Here is a 17,503-nt window from a genome sequence, read left to right as displayed (position 1 = left end):
AAATTATAAATATAGGAAGTGTAAGATATTTTATATTTCAAAATAAGATACAAAATATATGATATATGTTTAGATTCTATTTACATGAATTTTATTGGAAATCATATATTGGAAAAGTATGTACAATACATTTGACAAAAACAATTCTGTATAAAATGGAAAAATTATTTTAAATAAGAAAATAATAATATGAAAACAATTAGGTTTAATTTAAAGAGTTACTGTTATTTATATTTATAACATTGAAATTTTACAAAGAAAAAATGAATTTGAATATATACACTTAATTAGATATTTATGTTAATGCGAAAGCACTATGCAAATACCAAATAACGTGTATGAACTTCAAATATCCTAAATCTGATTAATATTTATTTGTTTCAATTACAGTCCTTATATTATTTTTATTACTGATACCAGAACGTATCATTCATATAATAAAAAATATGTATGACTTATACTATTTTACATTATATTAAATATCGAATCAGGTCAAAATATTACAGTGAACATGTATAACAACAAAACTGTATTTTCGTTTTCAAAAATTTATCAATTATTATTCAACACGATTTTATTATATTTCTTTTTTTGTTGTATTTCATATTATTTAAAATTCCTATTTTTCTTATTTTTTATGTTTATTGAGTGCTTCCAATAATGCATCAGCGTCTTGATCTGTTTTTACTCTCAATAAAATTGGTACTGGAGGTGGTGTAGAGTCAGGCATCGGTAAACAAACTAGCATTATTGTATTTTTGTTCATACGTTTCATTGGAATACTTTCGGTTAATAAAGTATTGAGCAATAAATTCCCCAAAGAAGTTTCTGCTCGTACTAATAATTGTGTTTTTTCATTTGGAGTTGGTTTTAGGAATAGTGTTCCTACACCTCGAGCAGTAAAACTACTATCATTTTTAATAAAAACTTTACACCTGTAAAAAGTATAGGATATATTCATACTCAATTTAAAATCAATACATGCCTTTCATTTTTTAATGTCGGTTAGTGAGAAATGTTGGATGCACCTTTGTTCATATATAGCGCCTTCTTCCGTTACTGGTTTGAAATCTACTTTTGGTGGTTCATCATCTTCATCATCTTTTCCTTCATCCTCAGGTTCCTGTGGTTGAACCACTTGAGCTCCAAATGTAAATGGTTTAGTACTGCAAAATTACAATATTATTAAAATATTTATATTATACTGAACATTTTAAATAAATTACCTTCCAAAACTAAAACCAGTTGATGTATTATTGGTGGCAGAACTTTGACCAAAACAGAAGGTAGTTGTATTTGATGTAACAAAAGAACTGCTAGTAGTAGTATTAGTAGTAGTAATAGTAGATTTCACATCTGATTTAGTTTCTTGCTCATCTAATTTATCAGGTGTAGTAGATGGTTTACTCAAAAATGGATTCTTTTCAGGATTTGCACTCCCAAATATACTTTTACTACTAGATTTCTGATCAATATTACCAAAAACAGATTTATGTGAATCTGAACTTTGATCTAAACTACTAAAAATGGATTTACCAGTATCTACACTATTTTCTGATTTTCCAAATATAGATTTAGAACCTGCACTAATATTACCAAAAATTGATTTTTCAGGTTTCCATTCTGTAGAAGCAAAAGGTGATTTTGCGCTAGTTCCACCAAATGGAGAACTTTCGTTCTTTTTATCTGTATTAATAGTTTCTTTATTATCGCTAGACTGTGTTTGTACTGGTTTTTCAATCTCACTTCCATGTTTGGTTTCAATTTCTTTAAGATACTTTTCATAATCTTTAAAAATTGGTGTCAAAATGCAAAATGGGTTTGCATCAACATGAGTTTTAATCCACTGTGCTACACTTTCATTTAATCCTTTTAATTTAGCAAAGTAATCAGATTTTTTAAATATATTTTGTTCTTCTTGATCAGAATTGCTATTTTTACTAGTAGATATAGTTGACGAGGTTTGTATTTCTGTATTTTCCTTTTTATTAGTTCCATTTTCATTAGTTTTTATTGTTTCGTTATTTGTAGAAGACTTGTTTACATTCGTAGTTGTTTTAGAAAAAACTTCATTAGTACTAGTGCTAGTATTACCACTAGCTAAAAAACTAAAGGGTGAAGCATGAGTCGAAGTTGTTTTAAAACCTCTAAATGTACCAAATGCACTTCTGGTAGTATCCTGAAAAATATTTAAAAAATATATATATACTATAAGGTAAAAAATATGAAAGGTAAAAGTTATTTACATCTGAATTTTGTAAACGTCTTTTAGCTTTTTTAACAATACGTTTTTCCATTACATCATCAGTAGCTTTCTTAAATGTTCCTGCTTCTTCAGGTCTTTCTTCATCATCCCAATTATCATGATTTAGGTCTGTAGATGCAGGCCTCTTACCAGCCATTTCTGTAAACATATTCTACAAATACTCAGTATTTTTTTTTCTTATGAACACTGAAGTAATTAAAATTTCTTTACTAATAATATATGTAATAATAGTAATATATATTTGATAACTATTGTAAGGTTATTTATAAACATATAAGAAAATTTTATATATTACATTTACATATACTGTAATTATTTACATACATAATAATTATTTTTAAAAAGTTTAAAGTATAGAAAAATTTATTGTATTAAATAATCATAATACAATGTCTTTAATTTTAAAGAAATATTCATGAAATAATGAGATATTCATTTCTAAATATGTATATAAAAGAAAAACTTCTAATATAACCTTACAATTTACCAAACTAAAAGATATCGATTTTTTAATGTAACTCAGAAATAAATTAAATTATATTATAATATTTATCAAAATACATGCAAGTATAGAAGATTTAATTTAAATTAATTTATTATGCTTACATTACAGTACGTACTTAATATACATAAGAACGTGAAGAAAGTTTAATCCTAAACACAATTTTCAGCTTTGCGCATGCGCTTTTCTTCAATCACAATCGTGCTATATAGCCAAGGAACAAACTAAATCTTAAAAGGTTAAACGACAAATTATAATATTTTAGTTCTATTTTACGTAATGTGTATGTGATGTAAACTTATTTCAAATTCTAAGTACAGCATTAAGGTAACAACTCGTTTTTAAAGTAATTTTAAACACAATAAGTATTATAAACTTGTAGACTATTTCTATAATTTAAACATAATGATTTTTATAAATATTTAGCTTAAAGTTATTACTTTTCTATATTTATATTTACGGAAATAAATATGAAAATACAGTGAAGTGAGTTAAAGCATATAAAAAAACTAATTTATATATTTTGGTAATTTACATTGATGTGTATTGAACATATATATAGTTTCAAATTATTTATATATACATATTATGTATAGATTAAGAGAAAAGAGTCTGAAACTATGATATATCTGAAAATGTAGTGGAATTATCAATGTGTACCATAATATTTTTACCATAATATCATGTTTATTTCTCGGTGTTTCGTTTTATAAGATCTCAAAATAGTCAAAAAGCTTCTAGATTCGAGGTCGATAAACATTAATATATAATCATAATTAAATTTTTATCATGTGAGGGATGAAGATATTGTACTCTGTATGTATTAAACTAGCCTATAAGATAGGTATGTAATGTGTGATCACGTGATTATTGTCACGTGCAAATCATCGATTTAAACTTTATATTTTTCCAGATATTTTCCTTTTTTTTATTTAATTTACATAATAAACTTTTGATTAACTTCAATGTATTTTCATAGAATAAAAATTAATAATTTATAATGTTCTGACGCATTGTATTTTATAAAAAAAAATGAACACTGCATAACGTACTTTTTCATATATACATACATATATTATATATATATATATATATATACATACGTATATGTATATATACATACATACATACATCATACATGCATATATATATTTTTTTTTCACTACGATGTCAAATATTGAACAACTATATTACAATTGTCTTAAACATTCCAAGTGTATTTCTTATGTTTTCTGACATACAAAATACAATGCAATTATTTTATATCGTCATAAATATAAAAATAAATATAGAATAGTCATAAATATAAAAATAATATAGAATAGTAATAATTTAGCGCACTCTACATAAAATTTTCATTATTGCAAGTTCGTATATCTAGGAACTAATTAAGCAAGAGTCAGTATGGATGCTAATTTAACTTCATATGCTTAATGAGAGCAGCCATGCTGAGACACGTCATTAAATGTGAAAATTCTGAAATATATCTTCGAGTATTATAGAACGAGCTTGTCTCCTATCACGAACAACGTTTCGTTTCGTAATCGCAAATATGTGGCGCCACTATCGTCGGCATTACCAACGTTCACTATCGTAAAAGATCTACTTCAAGGAAATGTTTTCTTTGAACATCCTGTGTTTTCGTGAATTTCTAAGCGTAGTTCATAGTGGTTGTACAAGATACGCGAACAACGCGTATAGAAAAATTGTAATGTAAAGCGATAGGCTGTTTCACGTGGCACATGTACCGGTTATAAGCTTGGCGCGAAAACTTTCTTTCAAGGAGCGCATCGGATCCCTGGGCATACAACGCAGCGAGAGGAAGGAAGAAAGAGGGAAAGAGAAAGAGTGAAGGATCGAGGGTAAGGGGTGTCAGGGGATCTCGAGCAACTTGGCACGTCCGCGTACGGAGGCAACAGTGCTGGTGGCAGCACAGACGCTCGTTGATGAGCGAACAATTCACTTTGGTGCGTGGTTTCGCGACGTTGTTTCACCTGATCGGTGTCGTGAAATAAGGGTGTGCATATGTACGTACGTAACGAACTGATAAAATGTATCTGTGACATTTTTACCTGTTCGGTTTTCTTAAGTTAAAACGATCAAGTGTCGTTGCGGTGGCACGAAGAGTTGGTGGCTGGTGCGCGCCGTGCGTGCGGTTGATCAGAGCGTATACCGCTGCCTCTCGTCAATTTGGTGGGAGAGTGAGAGTGAGAGGGAGGAGGGGTTTCCCGTCCTCCTCTTCTCTCGCTAAAATCGGCTGGATTTTTGAACAGGGAGGAAAAACGACTAATCTCAATAGAAAAATATGGAGATATCGAAGAGTTTGCAAGAAGAAATACTCACTGTGCAAACTAAACTGAAAAATGCCATACGCGATCATCAGGTGAGTACCGCGGCTATGCATGTATGTCGATAACGATTTAAAGATTGAGAGTACGAAGCCGAACGAACGTGTGAGCGAGTAAGTTAACGAATAGTTCTTGCTTTGGCCGATTGCTTCTTATTTCTTTTCAACACGTTATTCCCCGTCGATTCAGAAATCGATTCAGAAATAGCACTTTCGATAAATAATCGAGATTCGAGAAGTAAAATAGTTTCTGAAGAGTTTCAGCGTGTCCTCTGAAGGTAGTTTGTTGTATTATCGTAAAATAAATGGAAATTATACTGCGCGTTCAAGTTTTTTGACAAATTCTTTTTATGACTCAGTTTCCTCGACATTCCCACGCACAATGCGTACACAAACGCATGTACGCATCAGACACGCGCGCGCGTGCACAAATGCACACCTATACTATATTTATGAAACTTGTTATTTCAATGTAAATTCTCCGAAATTTCACGAAATCATCTGGATCAAAGATGTCCGGTTTATACAGAAACTGAGTCACTAATATGGCATACACCTCCTTTCGATCTATTTTATAAAAGTATCCCTTTCACTTGTATCGGACGTTTGTAAACTGTGTTCCTCTTCGATTACGTTGCGCGTTATCGAAAGTGAAAGAAGCGTAACAAGTTCCGAGGGAACTTTTGCTTGTTTTTAATCATATTACAAGTTTTGCATCATGCAATGATCATTTTTTTTTACGAATCGCATAAATCCGAAGGTGAACGAGTAGTCAGACCTTAACCTTTGTTGGTTATAGTGCTTCGACCGATGCGTCGCATGACTTTGAGAACCAACATTCTCTCTCTCTCTCTCTCTCTCTCTCTCTCTCTCTCTCTCTCTCTCTCTCCCCCACTCCCTCCCCCTCTTTCTTTCTTTCTCCCTCTTTCTGTGTTTGTCTCTCTCGCTCGTTCATTCAGTTACTCACTTGTTCGGTAGATTTCCCTCTCTTTTTCTCTCGTTTACTCTAACTTCTATAGTTCTGTATTCCCTCTTTCTCTCTTTCTTTCCCTTTTTCTTGCTTACTTTAGTCTTTACCTAGTTCGTTCCTTCCTTTTTTTTAAATCACTGCTATAAACTTTAATGCTGTGTGTCTTGCACTTTTATTATGAAAAACACGACACTTTTACTATATTTAATTAGCTCTACCTTCTTAATAGCCCTATTCTATTTTTCTTTTTATTCTTGTTAATACTACCGATTCTTGTTAATATCACCGAATTGTTTTAAATTTTTGTTAACGTCTGACGGAGTAAACTAACGAAAATTTATTTGAACGGATGTATTTACTAATGGCTCTTATCAATATTCTAACGTCAACCTTTATTTAAAAGTTTGTTTTAACGCTCGAGAGTCGAGGTATTCTATCGATAAGCTAAGATGTACATGTTGAAGCATTGTAAACCCAATATTTTCCAATCGTACATAACGTGTATTTTTGTTTTGTCTATTTACAGTAAACTTTTGTTAACAAGTATTAACACTAGGTAATATTAAAGCTGTAAAAATTTGCTGGAGCACGATCTGTATTCTGCTCTGTTCTGTCGACCTTGTACTGTCTAATTCTTCAAAACCGACTATTTTTGTTTGGGCAATAGTTTGAAATATTATTAATATAATACATTTAATCGATACATCTCGAATATCGATTTCCATCGACGTTAATCTCCTTGATATGAATTCGTTTTTCGATATAGTCGAACTGTATATACATATTGGAGAATTTCTTTGAAGAATTTCTTTCTTATTGGAGAAAAGAAAAAAAACGTTTTGGATGCCTAATTAATTGGTTAATCGTTGAGTCGCAGAATCAAAAATTTATCAATTAGATTGAATTGGATCAATATTCGCATTCGGTTTGTTTGCGAACCGGATAGGACAAACCTGTTCTCGCCTGATAGGTATTTCAGTTACACGTCGATTGTTGAGAAACAGGTGCGTAGCGATTACTGTCTGTGAATTTTATATATTTTAAAAAACCGTCTTTTATATTCCAAAAAGCCGCATACGCGTAATACGGGGAAAAAACTGATATACTGCATTGTGCGTTTATTTTAATATTATATTGATATATAAATAAGCGTATACATAATGTACTTCATTTCTATTGGTGGTCAATATGATTTATTTCGACACATTGAATCCTATATAACCAAGTCTTTGTAAAATTATTTCCCAACCGCGAAGAAACGTAAAAACGTTTGATTTAACCAATACAATCGGTACACAATATTACGGTAATTGCGTCATTGCATCGGAGAGGAGACGCCACGGTCGCACGTATATAAGCGAGGATGCTCTGAATCGAACATTTGAATCATCTTCGAAATGAGAAACTAATCCTGAAATTTTCTTTTCAAATTGCAGATCTGTGTGGGCAAATTGAAGGATGATCCAAACGTAAGTCGCTTACTTTAGCCAATACTTTGCAAAATCGATTCGATTTTCGTAAATGCGTAATCATACGTACAAGTGTCGCGGAGGGATCGTAATAACGGTGGCACTCTCGTACCAGACTTGCCGGAAAACCAAGTCCCCGCTCCTGGTTATTTTTGGCGTTACAATTGATTTGCTGTATTTAGTAGATGTTAAATCGTTTGTGTCTTGCAAACGTTGCCATTCAACGTATCGACATTTTACCGGAGAAAGTTTTCTTTCAACTTGCGTGTAACGCAATAATCGTTAGTTGTGAAACGAAATTATTAACTCGCTTCCATTATGCATTACGATCGTTCTCACATTGACTTTCATAAAACTGTAACGTGAAATGTTCCATCCTTTTCGAATTGCGTTCTTTTCTATCATACTAAACGAAGTGTAATTAAGTTACGAACGTCGTTGCGTTGGTTACGTGTTCAAGTTACTCGGTTTCCACCGACGACCAATTATATCATAATAATTGTAATCGTGTGATCGATTGCAGAAGATCTTGCACTTGAAAGTAGATTTCTTTCGTTCTTTTGTTGTTTATTCTGCGCATCGTTCATAAAATACACGTGCTTGCATGTTGCACTCTATTAATATAAAAAATATATCGTACATCTAATTAAGAACGTTTTCTCTGTCATTTTACAGAATACAGATATCCTTGGTCAGATACAAAAGATTCACTTGCACATCGTATCTTTGGGAAGGTGCCAGGTAAGTTGAGAATCGATTTCCTCAAGCTTCACTCTTTCGCGATGATCCAGGACAAGTTTGCTCGTGGACGTTTCATATTTATGCCTGTCCATTATGTGCAAATAGAAACGATATCATATCGAATTATTCTATTCGATAACAAATTATCTATAAGAAACGTTATAAAATTGTGGCAACCGAATGTCCTTGGTTTGAGATAAAGGAAACACCCCTTAACTCGATCGATAGGTACACACCATACGAGAGGAATATTTTTAAGGCAATCGAAATAACCGCATCGCTATCTATTTCGGTGATCTCACTTATCAGTGTCCGATATAAACTAAATATTTGGTAAAAGAACATTATAATCATTGTCCTGTTTAAACGAGATAAGTCACGTTTGCATTCGTCACGAACTTTGCCATACGTCCAAGCGTCTGTGTATCGACCTCCTGCACTAGGCTCGCAGTTTCTTCATAGGACGCTCACTAGAATGAGTAATGCACAGTTATAATTAAATAGCGAACTCGTTGAGCGAGTTTACAGACCACCTTTCCAAATTTTGTCGATCGTATCGAAGATAGAGGCGAACAGACATGCTCTTTCCCCTTGCTTAGCCACGATATACATCCTCCTTCTTTTCTGCTCTTTCGCAAACTTATTCGACCGCGTCGCTGCATTTGTTACGTTTACCACAGGTGTAAACTGCGTGTAACGCATCCACTAATAATTTCCTGATCGAGAAAAAACTTCCGACGAACATTCTGAACGCTAACGAAATTATAGCATTGAAAGCTTATCAACGGGAGAAGGGGGGAAAGTTGTACAACGTGCCGCTTAAATTAATGGAAGAAGAAACGCTGGCGGAGAATCGGATTTTCGAGAAACAGCGAGAAACATATCCATTCTCTCGAAAGATACCGGTGGAACGTGAGCGCGCGGTCGCGTTAAATTGTAGGAATCACTTGGTGTTTCTTTTTGGGATTCGCGAATCGACGCGAAGAATCGATAACGGAGCTAGTGTTGCCCAAAGAGGCTCTGGTGGATGCGCTTTGCTATCGTCCAGCATCCTTTTCTAAACATTTTCGCGGCAATCCCGTCGACGCGAATGCACCTCTTTCTCTCCCCTTTATACTCTTGTGTCCCTCCCGCAGCCTCCTCCTTCCAGCGGCTCCTCTGGCTGCCATTTTTCTTCTTTTCCCATGTTGGCAATAAACGACCGATCCAGGTAGATTGCTGTCGGAGCAAAGGAGATACATAAACGGATAGAAATGGATAAAGATGGAGTAACTTGGGAGCGAAAGAGAGGAACGTATATACAGATACATGTTGAGGGGGGGTGAGTGGAGGGTGTACCGGGGAGTATGAGATGAACAGAGATGTTGGACAGAGCGAGAGAGCGAGAGAGAGAGAGAGAGAGAGAGAGAGCGAATGGGACTTGGGTGAAAAGGAAGCAGGGTAGGGGCCGGGCAGAGGCGGAGGGGCTCAATCAATAAAATGTCCCGCAGAAACGTTTTCAGCTCTTTACGAAATCTCCGCGTTTTTTCCCTTTCTTCTCTCCTCTTTTTCTGCTCCTTTTCGGTCTCCACCTTGGCACATCGTCTGCTCCGGTTTTTCTGTCGCTTTCCACCCTCATTTCACCGGGTTTGCTCTCCGACTGTTGTTCATTGTATTCCAAGTTAAACGTTTTACTTCTGAAAACTTCTGCAAGTTGCTCGCCACCTCGCCGAGACGGTGTCTCTATGTTGCACACGGAGGGAAGCCATCCGATCAATCTTAAAAGATTATGAAACACGTTACTTACAAAGTATCCAGATTCTTTCACGTTCGAGAGGGGTAGTTTTTATTCTCTATACTTTTTACTTTTTTTTTTATTTTTTATTTTTTTTAACAATTGGACATTGTCATGCGTGAAATTCAAATTTGAAATTAAATCGATCGATGTATTCTATGTAAAATCATGCATATGCAATATCATGTCTTTTTCTTTTTCATTATTTGTTATTTTGTTTTACAAATTCTTCGTCAGTAAATAGTTAGAAATTATATGAACGCGCAAACTTTTTATTTTCTGGCGACGTTAATCAACGTAATGATAAATGATACATTCGTGCTTTTTCGTACATTTACCAGCAATTATTATTCGCATTTATATTGCTTTTGATATTCAATGATATTTTTCTGACACATGAAAGAGACACGTGCTCGGTATAGAATATATTTGGTTCCAACTTAACGATATGCATTCATATTTAAACGATCTGCAATACACAGTCTGCCAAGAAAGTTTTCTACGATCATCATTGACCGAAGCTCTCGTGCTCATAGTTTTCAATCTTAATACGCAGAAGCAAGTTGTCCAGCGGCTGCGCAAAGAGGTCGAAACATTCAAAGCGGAGAATGCGAACGGGGCAAAAGTTTCCATCGCGTCGCTTCTTGGCTTGAACAACAATAATCATATTACGAATAACAATGAAACAAAACATAAGACCGGCAGCAATGACTTCACCACGAAGAGTTCGAAAGAGGACTACGAGGAGATCGTTAGAAACGGAGATATTCTTTTGCCTACGCGAAATCCCGCACCTACCAAGTGAGTTTTGTCGAGTAATTGTCGAGTAGTCTCGGACAATTTGTAAGAGTTGATAATGCCAGTGTCATTTGTATAAAATCTTTTATCGGGTTCGTTGTTCTTAGGGAACGGCCCAGTTCAGTGGAAACGATTTCCGGTGAGGATGATGTTATCGAAGTTTCCATGGATGAGAACTCCAACGAGAAATCCGAGAAGGAAGAGCCAGAGGCGTGTAAAGTTGAGTCGACTGAAAAAGTTAATTTCTTAAACAATCTTGGTCTCATTACCACCAAAACATGCGCCGAATTGCAAAACAAGAGGGCTGAAAGAAAACGTCGAAGTACTGCTAATCCGCAATTTGTTTATTCCAATCTTGAAGTGCCAACGGTAAATGTGAGGCAATTTTTAATTATGGTATTGAGCTCCTTGCCGTGTTCTAACGTCAGATATATTTATTCTAGAAACGAAAACGACACTCGTACCTGCAATCTGGAAATGTTCCGCAAACTCGTCAAACGACTGCTCGTATGAATGGCCCATCGCCACCTCCTGTTAAAGCTGTGCCACCAACAAAATCTACGTCACCACCAACGTCGAGGACAGTGATGAAATCTTTGATTCCGGTTCAAAAGTCCAGTACACGACCGAACATACTTCGGAGTGTAACTGAAAGCAAAGTTTTCCCCAATAAAAATAAACTCGAAAACGGACCTAGTCAAATTCAGATGCCTGTACCTACTGTAAAGTCTATTCATTCGGTTGGCAACAAGGCCGTTCATATACCTGGCTTACCTTCCAGCCTCACCATCGAGAGGATTAGTAGTGATTCAGCAGTCTGTATAAGTTGTAGAAATCCAGGTATGTAATAAAACTTGCTTTGTATTACTATTATTATTTGTAAGCCTTTTCAAATATTTATTGTAATTTTATGTTCTAACAGGAACGTTAACAGTATGTGAAAGTTGTGCATCAAATTACCATGTTTCTTGCCACTCCGTATCACCAGCTCCACCAAGAATATGCCCCAAATGTGCGGTGATAGACGAGGATGAAATTGAAGACGGTGATGAGGGGGAGGAAGACAAAGGATGCCCATCTTTTAAAAAGGACGAGGAATTCGGTAAATCGTCCTTGGTTTTTCAGAAGATTTTTATTCGTAGTAACGTTGATCGTGTGATTGACAAAAAAGTTCTTGTTTCCTGCAGACACTAGCTTTTATGAATGTTCGTGGCACGCTTATCTCATTTCGCGGCGGCACCGTCCGAAATTATTTGATGTAGAGCGATGTAGTTTTAACAACTAAAAACAGAGAAAAGAAAAAAAAAAAAAAAGAAATACAGATGAAAATAAAGCGGCATTTTTAGTTATACTCGGTAATCAGAAGTACATATGTACGTGGTGTAAGAGTTTCACGCGTAATATGAATGGAAAAAAGTACTTATAGATAATGCAAACAAGTTGTATGAGAGAGAAAAGCAGGAAATTGTGTAACATGGGTCCACAATTTCTAGATTTAACGTGCAACGAGGTATCGCAGCGTTGCCGCAGACTTTATTGAGCGTAAGCACACAGAGAGAATAAACGAGAGAGCAGCCTGCCGGAAGAAGTGTCGCGAGTGAAACCGGCTTCTCAAATACAGCAGAAGAATTTGCAATTAAGAAGAACTTTTTGGTCGATCGTCAGTAATAGGGCACAAAAAAGCAACGTGTATTGAACGCGAAATATCTTGCAGAGGAGAAAGAGAGAGAAAGATATGAGCTGCGCAAGCGAAACTCGGATCTGAGATTGCAGGTTTACGAGTTGGAAAAACGCTCACAACTACTCGGCCAGTCCCTTCAGGTTCGTCCTGTGGCCTGCGTAGAAAGAAAATCACAAATTTTTTTTCATTTGGAATGCCGTTCAGTTAATGAAATTATATGCAAATATTTTCCATCTTTTGTTTTTTCATCAGTGAGAACCTGCAAGATCTCTACGTTTTTCTTCATTTTGAATATTATTTTCTAAAGATGACTCGATTTTTTTGCTTTATAAAAAGATCGATTCGTCTAACGTTGCAATTTTTTTATTGTTATTACTGTGGACTCATATATGTACGTACAGAAATAGATCAAAGCCTTTCTAAAAATAGCTTATTCGTTACAGTTCACTAAATACATTATCTGTCTACAGTAATAATTTTATTCGTTAATTCGTGAAAGTACGTAATGCACGATGCTTCCTTCACGTTCAATTTAAACTTCAACGTTCTATAAAGAAAAGTAATTTCGATTTTTGTCTTTACTTGTTAAATTTAAATTGTGTATTGCTTACGTATTTTGTCTTAGTGAATATAGTCAATCGTTGAAGATAGATTCGTATATAAAATGTGAAATGATGAAAAGTAGCGTATGTAAATATGTAAGCACAACATATTACAAATCGATTCGTTAAATTTTGTTCCGAGAGCATGTATATCTCTATCCCGATATTATCAGATAGCAGTCGATGTGTATTTTAAGTTCCAATATCTTTCAGATCGTTTTACGAAAGTGATGTTTGTTCGCTAATCGTCTAATTTTTCTTTTGACAGCTACAGCAACGCTCGCGCCAGGAATTATTAGGAAAGCAAGAGAAGACGCAGAGATCTATAAAACGGCTTGTGGACTTCATAAAATTGATGCAACTCAGAAAAAGCGGGGATTCTCCTCCTCCATCGGCATCGGTCAGCTTCCCTCCTCAACTTTCCTCATCCCAATCTCCTCCAATAGCGTCAACCAGTCGGATGTTGGGCCTTCTACAACAATCAGTAGTGACCATCGAGAAAGTACCGTGCCCTACTCCTCCATTGTCCTCAACCAGCTGCCTCGATCAAGCTTTGCCTACATCGACAGCACAGAACCACAAGTGTCCTACGCCTATCAGTTACCAGTCACCAGTGTTCAGTCAGAAAAGCATCAATCATACCTTATCGTCAAAAAAATCACAGAACCACCTAGAAGAACAAGCCAGTCTTCCGAAGACCAGAACCACACCACAGTGCTCAACTATAAACTGCCAACCACATCAGGCTACAACTCTCGCGTTCAGACCGAAATCTCTGTCTCCGACTCCCCTATGTTCATTAATAAGCAGTTGTCTGACTCCATCAATCGTAACCGTAAAAAGCAAACAAACCGCGCAGTACCCGCCCTCAACCGTATCATCGACACCGAGAATCTCTCCATCACGGCAAAATACCAATTGGAACGAACAACTCTCAATGGAAGAAAGCCTAAGACCAGACAGCAAAGAAGGTTCGGTTTCAATCCGCTGCGAACCACCAGGGCCACAGAAATCTTGCTACCTTCCTGCGATAGTACAGAATCCGATAAGCAGTTACAAATTACAAAATCAACCGAGCCAGAGGAAACAACCCTGTTCAGTAGTCGTGCAAAGTACAGGCCAAGAACCGGTGGTCTTCTCCACTCACTGTTCTCAGGCCATAACAAGTCCTATATCCTCACCGATAATTCTCGAGAATCACGAGACATCAGCGCAGCTAACAAAGATCTCTCAATCGGTCGGCAACAGTTGTATCATCAAAGCTACCAACTGGAATCAGGCGAACGAAATGAGCCAGTCCAATTACAGCGTGGTGCCCTCACAAAATTCTTCGAGCACGTGAAATTGGAAGAAGCGCATATACCAGCGCCATCTAGAGCAAAGCTAGTATACAAAAGCGGTACTACTTCCGAAAGGAATGAAGTTGAAGTTACCGAAGTCGCGAACGAAGAAACGAATAATGACAGATGTGCCACCAAGGCATCCTCGTCATCCAGCAACAACTTCGTTGAAAATGATTTCGTTGATCGAGAGGTCAAACAGACCAATTGGCTCTCGAGCAAGATCTTAATGAAGAAAGGACAAAAGAATGATAATACGATCAAGAACGTTGAATCGCAAGACTCTGCTTCGAATTCGGCGAAATCGAACAATTTTATCACCTACGGACGCAAACGCGGCAATACGTACGTTAGAGTTGAATGCGAACCTGATGACGATGAGGACGCATTAACTGATGCGTTTCAAAATGATGTGACTTACACGCGCATCAGATCTCTGACGGAAATTGTATCTGAGAATCGGAAGGATCGGCAAGATTCAGTATCTATTTGTAACGCACAAAACAATTTTTTGGAGCTTCGTAACGAGGTCTCAGTTCCTGATGATAAGGCTGATTCCGAGAGACAAGACTTATCTAGTGGCAGGTGTTCAACCAGCACCAACAGCACTACCAGTACGAGTGACAGCGATACTCCGGAACAAGCGATGAACGACTCTGTTAAGTATTCTCGACGACGATTATCTGGAAACGAATACAAAGAACGTCTGGGCATTAATGCTGTATCCTCTGAGAGTATGCAAGTGCTCGAGCAATTTGAATCGGCTATGCTGGAGACAGGATGTAGCAATGCTGCCACTTGCTAGAGTTAGATTAGAATGCGTTATTAACGCATTGATTATGCTCATTGCTGAAATTCTTTCCTTTTGTCGATGAAGTTGATTATTTCTTAAATATTTAGTTTTTTTTCCATATGACCTACGTTACATTTGAGGAGGAAATACTTTTGAGGTAAATTCGCAAATCTGTTCCGGACATGTTTAGGATGGGTTACATTACTCGTGACCGTTACTGAATTTCTTAGGCAGTTCCTACTTTATATACTGCCTTCAGAAACATTGCTGTCGTTCGTGTTTCGTTTGTAACATGAGGATAATGATGATAACTAAACCATTACGTTTCACTTTATGCAGATACATTGTCTTACAATTATTCTTCTATTAATTTTGTTAGCCATTTTTTTTAATTTATTGATTGTTGTTGATTCATTAGATTTTCTTGTCTTGAACTTTCCGTAATGATTAACAATGTGCGAGGACCAAGTTTGAATTTCTTCCAATTCAATGATACAATTTGACAAAAAGGTAATGGAAATCTTGGATCTTTTGTGTAATTTGTACACAATTGTATGATTAGAACGTTAATTCAGAAGGATAATGAAAAATTATGACTTTTTATGGATAGTGAAATTATTTATACTAAGTTTTAAAAAAAGGCTTTAAATGCCGTTTCATTGATATTTTCAATCTCGATGAGTAGGAAACACGCACATATCTGACAGATACTGGGCGATTTATGGAGGGCTTAAAAATAAGCCTATGTACGTAAGTCGAGTCATATTACCATACTGCCTTAATAGTAATTTAAAAACGATACTTTTTACAATAATTTCTTATGGATAAGCTCGAGAAACGTGTACGACTTAGTAGACTGATTTGAATGTCGCCATATTGAAATTAAGAAGAAGAACAGAAAGAAAGAAAAGATAATCAAAACGCGTTACCGTAATCGAAAACCTAGACGTTAAGGTTGCGTGTACGTTAAGTAGATAAAACGTTATTAAACATTAAGCAACTTGCTACCTTAATTTTCAGAAGTTTCCTGCGAATGAAGTGTGAAAAAAGGAACTGAGTTTTTTTTCATTTTTTAATGCCTTACATCGAAGTAAATGCCTCGACGAAACTAAAGGTTACTATTATTTTTATTTAATCATTTATTAAATTCTTAAGCATTTTCTTCGATAAACCAGTATAATATATTTAGTATATTTCAATCCGCGAAGGATGTTTTTCAATAATTAGATTGTGTCAGATGTTGCAATTTATATAGCGGTGAATTAATCATTATATTATCGTTGAGATAATTTGTCCGATTGAAAATTATGCGATTGGACATTACGCAGTCACGTTCGTTGATCTATTTATTCCATTTTCATTCTCCTTTTTGCGGCACTTACCGCCAGCTTGTCCAATACATTTAAGTAGTGTATAGAACGACAAAAAAAAAAGAAAAAACAAAGAAAAAGGAAATTGTTATGCAATGTAGGCAACGAGATTAAAATCGAAATTCGTATTTTTATGAATAAAGTGAAACTGAAATATAATAAAAATTCTAGAATGCAAATCTTTACTCGCACGAATTACATTTTCGAATTTTGGCTCTCGCAAAGTAGGACGTATTGAAAATTCATATCCGAAATTCATATGCGAAAACGGCTTTTACAAATGCGATTTTTATAGGCACGGTATTTTATGCGGCGCAATAACTTTTATTTCGTATATTGACGGACAACGGTGATGCAGAAGGGGAACTCCCGACTCGGACAAACACTCGGCTAATGATATGTAAATATGGCGGAGCTAATCAAGCGGCTGTGCCAACAGGATGCAAGAAGAGATCGGTAGTGCCGTGCGAGCGTTCGATAGCCAATGCATTTGCGCTGGCCTGCACACACGTATCGTGACGCAGTAACTCGCGTACATATTTAATAGTCGCACGTTAATTGCGCTCTGTTTGCCCATTCCCCATTCTACGCTTCATCCCCGTATCTACAACCGTTCTCGTCACCCTTCCTCTCTGTCCGTCCTTCTCCTTTGTTAGTTTCTGTCAGAGTTTAATTTTAACCAATTTATCTCGGAAGTTCAATCGTTTATTGTCGGAATCGTACGTGAAACACGAATACCTCCGTACGATTGATAAATTTATACTTTTCGTCCGACAATTTTTCAATCTAATTCTTTGGTATTGTGTAACTATTATGGATCATTAGACTATTATACACCATTAGAAACGGT

The 17,503-nt window shown here is 35.7% G+C and overlaps 2 protein-coding genes across 7 annotated transcripts; one reads left to right on the top strand and one right to left on the bottom strand.

The window, feature by feature from the left end:
* Window positions 1-16: 16 nt before the first annotated feature.
* On the bottom strand, window positions 17-3,020 carry LOC122532923 (nuclear pore complex protein Nup50). Of its 5 annotated transcripts, none has more exons than XM_043662123.1 (5): window positions 2,887-3,020; window positions 2,247-2,417; window positions 1,227-2,179; window positions 1,029-1,166; window positions 17-935 (listed from the first exon to the last, which is right to left on the bottom strand). In XM_043662123.1, exons 2-5 carry the CDS (start codon window positions 2,412-2,414, stop codon window positions 629-631), a joined length of 1,566 nt encoding a protein of 521 aa, XP_043518058.1. In that variant the 5' UTR covers window positions 2,415-2,417; window positions 2,887-3,020; the 3' UTR covers window positions 17-628. The 5 variants fall into 5 exon arrangements, with proteins under 5 accessions (XP_043518058.1, XP_043518063.1, XP_043518062.1 ...); XM_043662128.1 differs by having other exon boundaries at window positions 2,301-2,417; XM_043662127.1 differs by having other exon boundaries at window positions 2,247-2,404; window positions 2,887-2,996.
* Window positions 3,021-3,067: 47 nt separating this feature from the next.
* Window positions 3,068-16,841, top strand: LOC122532920. Of its 2 annotated transcripts, XM_043662113.1 has the most exons (9): window positions 3,068-3,095; window positions 4,552-5,151; window positions 7,522-7,554; window positions 8,230-8,295; window positions 10,626-10,870; window positions 10,975-11,242; window positions 11,311-11,707; window positions 11,790-11,969; window positions 13,419-16,841. In XM_043662113.1, exons 2-9 carry the CDS (start codon window positions 5,074-5,076, stop codon window positions 15,293-15,295), a joined length of 3,144 nt encoding a protein of 1,047 aa, XP_043518048.1. In that variant the 5' UTR covers window positions 3,068-3,095; window positions 4,552-5,073; the 3' UTR covers window positions 15,296-16,841. The 2 variants fall into 2 exon arrangements, with proteins under 2 accessions (XP_043518048.1, XP_043518049.1); XM_043662114.1 differs by lacking the exon at window positions 3,068-3,095 and having other exon boundaries at window positions 4,183-5,151; window positions 10,975-11,236.
* Window positions 16,842-17,503: the final 662 nt, after the last annotated feature.

The sequence above is a fragment of the Frieseomelitta varia genome, unplaced genomic scaffold (assembly GCF_011392965.1).
Source record: "Frieseomelitta varia isolate USP_RPSP 00005682 unplaced genomic scaffold, Fvar_1.2 scaffold_483, whole genome shotgun sequence".
Taxonomy (NCBI): Eukaryota; Metazoa; Arthropoda; class Insecta; order Hymenoptera; family Apidae; genus Frieseomelitta; species Frieseomelitta varia.
Note: the sequence above shows the minus strand (reverse complement) of the source record. Positions and strands in the feature narration are given on the sequence as shown.